Raw genomic sequence first — 6,776 nt, 5'->3', positions numbered from 1 at the left:
ATGTACATCAACCAGGGATAAAGAGGAAGTTAACACTGACATGTACATCAACCAGGGATAAAGAGGAAGTTAACACTGACATGTACATCAACCAGGGATAAGGAGAAAGTTAACAACCAGGGATGGTGAAATGTTTCATACTTATTTGAAGTTAAGTGTCTGTTGACATGTTGGAATAGATTAAAGGTCTACAGTTTCTGTATAATTTGTCAATGTTACATTTTTAATCATTGATTTTCTGGCCACCATTACTGTGGTTACATGTTCAGTAGTTGTATTGTCCAGCAAACCAACTGCATCCTACCTCACCAGCTAACTCTCCATCCCTGTTCAGTATATGTATTGACCAGCCCTACCTCACCAGCTAACTCTCCATCCCTGTTCAGTATATGTATTGACCAGCCTACTCTCATCCCTGTTCAGTATTTGTATTGACCAGCCAGCTAACTCTCCATCCCTGTTCAGTACAGGGAAAATATGTATTGACCAGCCTACCTCACCAGTTAACTGTCAAACCATCCCTGTTCAGTATTATGTATTGACCAGCCTACCTCACCAGCTAACTCTCCATCCCTGTTCAGTATATTTTTTAATGATTAATTAATTAATAATAATTAATTTTTTATATAAAAAAAAAACCATGTGAGATGAAAATGGACAAACTAAAGTGTGTGCAATATAGAAGGGTAGTCAGTGGACATTCTGAACCTTGTTTGAAGTCAGTAGATCACATGACCAAGGACCTATTGAAATTTGAATGTAAAAAAAAGTTTGTACTTTGTTTACGCTCCCTAACTAATTCAACAAGGAATACAAAATATTGCTCACATTTCCACATATTTATTAGCTTTGGAAAGATAATTAATGTCCAAATCGTGAAAATAAGAACTGTGCAATGTTGTGTGCAATATTTCCAACATCATGACACTTATTTGGAGTCTGTGGCTCAAGTGGTTTGAAAGCTATTGAGGTTTGAAAGCGCAAATATCTGTCTAATATCCAACTTCAAACTGTCTTTACCTCGGTCGTTACACTGGCATACAAACTCGGTAGCACAGAGTTGATCATCCATATGACGTTGGGAAATAGTGCATTGTGGGTAGTTTAGAAGATTTTCCGAAATAAGTTAATACATTTGTAATAACGCAAAAACATAACTGTTTGTTCTTATAGGTAACCATAAAGTGACTACAACTAGCTTACTAAGTCTTTAACCACACTGTATTGTTACACTGGTGAGTAAAAACTCATGCTTCCTACACTTTAACTTGTTGTCTGAAGATATAATCTACATTTTACTCAACTGCGTTACCCACTCCAGTCAGCAGATGGCGGTCTGGGAATTTAAGGCGATGCTGCTGGTGTGACGTATAATGTAGTGGACGGAACGCTTCTTTCATCAGCAGCAACAGTTAGTCAGACACCTCGGTAGCTTGATAGACAAAATAGACGAACCAATAAAGCTCTTTAGACGCTTTCGTGTTTATTAGCCACTGTATTTTAAACTCACTACTGTCGTCTAGTTAGTTATCCGATTTAATTTCATATTTACGGTGTTGTTATTAGTCAGCTAGCGGGCTGGTTAAGTTAGCATTAGCCTAGCTAGCTAACATCTCTGACCATGAGTTCACTAAGCTGCTCTCCTCCTGATAAAGAAGAGGTGGTCTGCTGGACGGAGAAAGAAGCTCTGGTGAAAGAGGAGGAGGAAGTTACAATACAAAAACAAGTAGAGGGTGAGGCTGTTACGGTGAAAGAAGAAGAGAAAGACGTTTCAGTTAAAGAAGAGGAATATACGTTCAGAGTGAAAGAGGAGGAGGATGTTACAGTAAAAGAAGAGGAGAAAGAGGAGGACGATGTTACAGTAAAAGAAGACGAGGAAGAGAAAAAGGAGGAAAAAGAAGACGAGGAAGAGAAAAAGGAGGATGCGGTTTTTTGGAGTGAAAGAGGAGGAGGAGGAGGTGACTGTCACATCCAAAAAGGAGGAGGAAGAAGACGAGGAAACTGGATATCTGTGCCCGGTTTCCCAAAAGCATATTCAGGTGTCCAATGGTTCTAACAATGAATTTAGCCGTAAGATGGTTTTGAGAAACCGGGCCCTGATTAACACTAGTAAGTACTGTCTTAAAAACAGAGGCACAAACTCTGCAGTTGTTGGACTGATGTTTGGTGTTAAAGGGGAAATCTGCAATGCTACATCCATTTTTTTTTTTACTTTTAAATTATTTATTTATAGTCATTGATTCTTGAAGAATATAACACATGCCTCAAGAGCTTAGTTCAACTGTTGTACCCCATCAGGACCCTAATAATACAAAGACTGGCCATCCATGAGGTCAAAATTATAGTTTAATTTCGAGGCTATATAGTATATTCTGGAATTCATCCATGATGTCATAATGATAGTTTAACCAGGTTTCTAGGATATATAGTATATTCTAGAATGACCAGTGTAGATTTCCTGTGGAGGTCAAATTGTTAGAGCTGTTGATAAGTCATTATATAATATTCAGCCAGTTTATTTTCATGCCATTACATCAATATAGTCTAACCAGAAGAGAAAAGACTCTAACTGAACCACCTACTCCTGGAGGCCTTTGTAAATTCTGACATTGCCGGTAATAGGCAACACAAGTAGTCGGCAACCTACATTTGGAGTGCAAATGTATCTGACCATTTCTACCAATCTGCGTGCCAGTTATGATTTTCATATGCACATTTTCGTCGAACAGTTTCTTTTAATTTATAATAGTATCTCAAAATCATTGTCTGTGATTAATCTACATTCTATCTAAATTAAAATTATAAGTAACTTTTATTGCCATTGCCAACTATGTCAAAACAAATAGTCTACATAAAGCCAACAAATAAAAGCATTGCAAATAAATATACTATAAATCACATGGTCTGTCTACAATTAACTTTAAACATGAATCTCGTGATAAGTTTGTAACATTGTATAAAATATTCTGGGCCCCCGGTTTCCTGTTTCCTGTCTGGACAGACACAGCTGTCGGCTATTTGTGAAAAGGGTAAGAAATAATCAGGTATTTTATGACATTTCCACTGAATCAGAGCATTACATTTTTCCCTTTCATGCCGAGTGGTTATCGAAAGGGCGAGAGCTGGAAATATTTTTCAAATACTTTGAGGAACTATTCTCATTTGCAATTGATTTTGATTAGACTTTGTTTACTTGCTGTTTGAGGTGAAGATACATTTTCTTTGAGAAGCTCCACAACTCATTAGTGGTGGTGCGTTAAGACAATCAGAAATACTATCAGACATCCCCAAATGGGCACATTTATAGGCCTACATTTGTGCGCAGGCCAGGTAGACTCGTCCTACTTCTATATGCCTAATTAGGTGTGTGTCCTTACTCAACATTGACAGGAGTGTTTCAAAAACGAAAGACAATGAATAAATTGACAAAACTGACTCATCTTGCGGGGTCAGGTCTGGGTGGTCTGCCATGGGCCTTTTCATTTAGTATCCGTTTGCGTCGGCATGAGGAATGATTGTATTTCCCCATGGTATGTTGAGTAAGTAGAGGGAACATTAGTTATAGTCATAACGTTAAGCTTGTCATGTGAGGAACTTAAATACTGGATCTTGCTGTCGGACAGTTTTTTGTATTCAGATCTCTGAAATGCTCTCTAACTACGTAACATTTAGTGTCTCCTTATATTACGCTGGGAAAACAGTTTTCATGGGCACAGAAATACTAAATATTTTGAGTTTGCTAGATCCAATGGTTCTAACTGAGAGTCACATTAACTTTATTGACAACACCAAAATCAATACTGTCATGAATGTGGTTCTTCAATAATTACACATACTATTTAATACTGTAGCTGTTTAGTTACAGTCACATGTTCATCAACTATCATCAGCTGATCCAGGAAATCATTTTCTGAATGACAGTCACATGACAAACATCACAACATGCAACAACAACCAAAGTGCTTCTTCATTCATTACTCTGGTAAAGACAGTTATGCCGTGCTCCACGTTGGATCCAACATCCCTAACAAATTCATGTTTATAATGTGTTATTGTCTACTTGATTTACAGTAGGGTCTCGTTAGTCTGTTTGGACACAGAGTTTCTTACCTGTTAATGTGTAGAGAACTGTCCCTTGATGGTCAGTACCACACACAGAGCTATTTTCCTATATTTGTTGTTAGGTGAAGTTATGGGTCCTACAGTAGGTCTATGTTATTGTTATGGGTCCTAGAGTACACTATGTGTGTCATGCAACAACAACCAAAGTGCTTCTTCATTCATTACATAGGTCTATGTAATTGTTAGGTGAAGTTATGGGCCAATTTGGCAAACAACCCTGGTTGTCAGGCTGATGGAAAAGCCAAAGAGCATTTTACTGGTTGAAGTGTTTTTTAAGTACAAAGAGGTTGATTTGCGATGACGACACAAACATTATATTAAGCAGGACGTTCAAACGAGCCTTACAATTATAATCCAAAGTAGTGTGAAATGCTCTCATAAGCAACCTGGAAATGGAGGTTACTCCCCTGAGTTTTCCCCCATTCACATTCAGAATACATTGTGAAAAAACAAAATCTTTGCTCACCATTTTTGCTCCAGGCAGATATACTTCATCCAAAACTATCGGTTTCCTCATTAGGGGGAGGAGTTTCTACCACCAAATTGTATGTGCATCGCCCTCGTGTCGCAAGTTTAGCAAACACAGAAAGGTGCCTATGTTGGAGACAAAGTCGTCTGGCACACTTCTTAGGATTTCAACAACTTTAACGTATTTCTAGCCTACAATCATCGATGTTACTACTAATGTGAAAACAAGACAAAATATGACTATTCTTGCTCATTTTAAGACAATTGTCAAATAATCATTACATTCATTACAGACAACAATTGTTGTACAACATCATGGCTACGCTGTTGGCATCACCTTTTACAGTGGATTTCTGCTGTTGTGGGCCTTTAACCATCTGTCTGACTTTGTTGTTCACACAGGAGAGAGACGGGACTATCGTGGGTCCTCTGGGGAGCCTCAACAACCTCATGATGCTGACGAGGCAGAGAAGAGTCTCTCCACATTAGAACACCCCAAGAAACACCTGCAGAGATCCACAGGGAAGAGAACTCTCTGCTGCTCTGACTGTGGGAAGAGATTCACCTCATCAGGCATTACAATTCATCAGCGAACACACACAGGAGAGAAATCTTATAGCTGTGATCAATGTGGGAAGAGTTTTACTAATGCAATCTGATATCACACCAGAGAATACACACAGGAGAGAAATCCTATAGCTGTGATGAATGTGGGAAGAGTTTTGCCCAATCTGGAGCTCTGACTTTACACCAGAGAACACACACAGGAGAGAAACCGTATAGCTGTGGTCAATGTGGGAATAGTTTTGGTCAATCTGGAGATCTGAGAGTGCACCAGAGAACACATACAGGAGAGAAACCCTATAGCTGTGATCAATGTGGGAAGAGTTTTACTAATCTGGGCCTGATATCACACCAGAGAACACACACAGGAGAGAAATCCTATAGCTGTGATGAATGTGGGAAGAGTTTTGCCCAATCTGGAGCGCTGACAGTGCACCAGAGAATACACACAGGAGAGAAACCTTTTAGCTGTGGTCAATGTGGGAAGAGTTTTGCCCAATCTGGAGCACTGACAGTGCACCAGAGAACACACACAGGAGAGAAACCATACAGCTGTAGTCAATGTGGGAACAGTTTTGCTGCATCAAGAACTCTGACTCAACACCAGAGAATACACACAAGAGAGAAATCCTTTCAACACCAGTACTGTCTGAATAATGTGGGAAGAGTTTTGGTCAATCTGGCCATCTGGTATCACACCAGAGAGCACACACAGGAGAGAAACCTTATAGCTGTGATCAGTGTGCCAAGAGATACTTTAATAAAAGATCTCTGATCAAACATCAGAAAATACATACATGAATGAGTTATTTCATGATACCAATGAAAACATGTCACAATGTAGAATGTTTTAACATTGTAGTAGGAGTATTTTAATGTCACAATGTCGAATGTTTTAACATTGTAGAGGAATGTAGAGAACCCTAAACATTTGTCCCCTGTTCTATTGATTTCAACATGATATGGATATTAGCCTCAGGGGGAAAATCCAGGCTCTGAAATGGAAGAGTATTATTTAACAAAAAGTGATTAACAAAAAAATGTTTTGTTACACTTACCACGTTCGTGATCCACTTGAATCAAAATGCAACACTTCAAAATGTATCAAGCTGTTTTCTGCAAGTTGTCCTCTAACCAGGGATGTACACATTACTCCCAGATTCAGTGTGGTTTTTGAGCTGTTAGCTTAAACAGGACGTGCAACCCCATCTCTCTCCTCTTCCACAAATGATTTTAGCATGATATCGATGAGTTATAACAAATAAGTGTTGTGTTCCTTTGTTTAGTGACTGCATCACTCCAAAATGTAGCTGACTGTCTTCTGCAGGTTGTCCTCTAACCAGTGAGGTGAAATATATCTCCCATTTCCATGTGTTTGTTTAAGTTGTGTTAGTTTCAACAGAACGTACAACCTAATTTCCCCTCTAATCGATATCAGTGATTTATTGCTTCTTGTCAAAACAACAGTGTTTCTGGTGTTTGTGCAGTTTATAAGGAGCTTGTTTAAAAAATACAAGTAATATGATTATTGTGGCAGATGTTTGTCTAAATAGCACATGTTATGTTTAGGTTTTCAATTTATCCCCAAACTGTTCCTGCATATTGGTTATTGATTTGGACAC

General features: G+C 38.6%; 1 protein-coding gene across 1 annotated transcript; it reads left to right on the top strand.

The window, feature by feature from the left end:
* The first annotated feature begins 1,361 nt into the window (after window positions 1–1,361).
* Window positions 1,362–5,476, top strand: LOC124030705 (zinc finger protein 771-like). Its single transcript, XM_046341928.1, has 3 exons — window positions 1,362–1,876; window positions 1,907–2,109; window positions 4,993–5,476. Exons 2-3 carry the CDS (start codon window positions 1,923–1,925, stop codon window positions 5,247–5,249), a joined length of 444 nt encoding a protein of 147 aa, XP_046197884.1. The 5' UTR covers window positions 1,362–1,876; window positions 1,907–1,922; the 3' UTR covers window positions 5,250–5,476.
* Window positions 5,477–6,776: the final 1,300 nt, after the last annotated feature.

Source organism: Oncorhynchus gorbuscha, unplaced genomic scaffold, assembly GCF_021184085.1.
Source record: "Oncorhynchus gorbuscha isolate QuinsamMale2020 ecotype Even-year unplaced genomic scaffold, OgorEven_v1.0 Un_scaffold_14202, whole genome shotgun sequence".
NCBI lineage: Eukaryota > Metazoa > Chordata > Actinopteri > Salmoniformes > Salmonidae > Oncorhynchus > Oncorhynchus gorbuscha.
Note: the sequence above shows the minus strand (reverse complement) of the source record. Positions and strands in the feature narration are given on the sequence as shown.

Bases quoted from the DNA above. Each gene is read 5' to 3' on its own strand.
- LOC124030705 (XM_046341928.1), top strand. From the start codon at position 1,923: ATGCGGTTTTTTGGAGTGAAAGAGGAGGAGGAGGAGGTGACTGTCACA. The intron at 2,110-4,992 runs GTAAGTACTGTC...TTGTTCACACAG, and splicing joins CCGGGCCCTGATTAACACTA to GAGAGAGACGGGACTATCGT.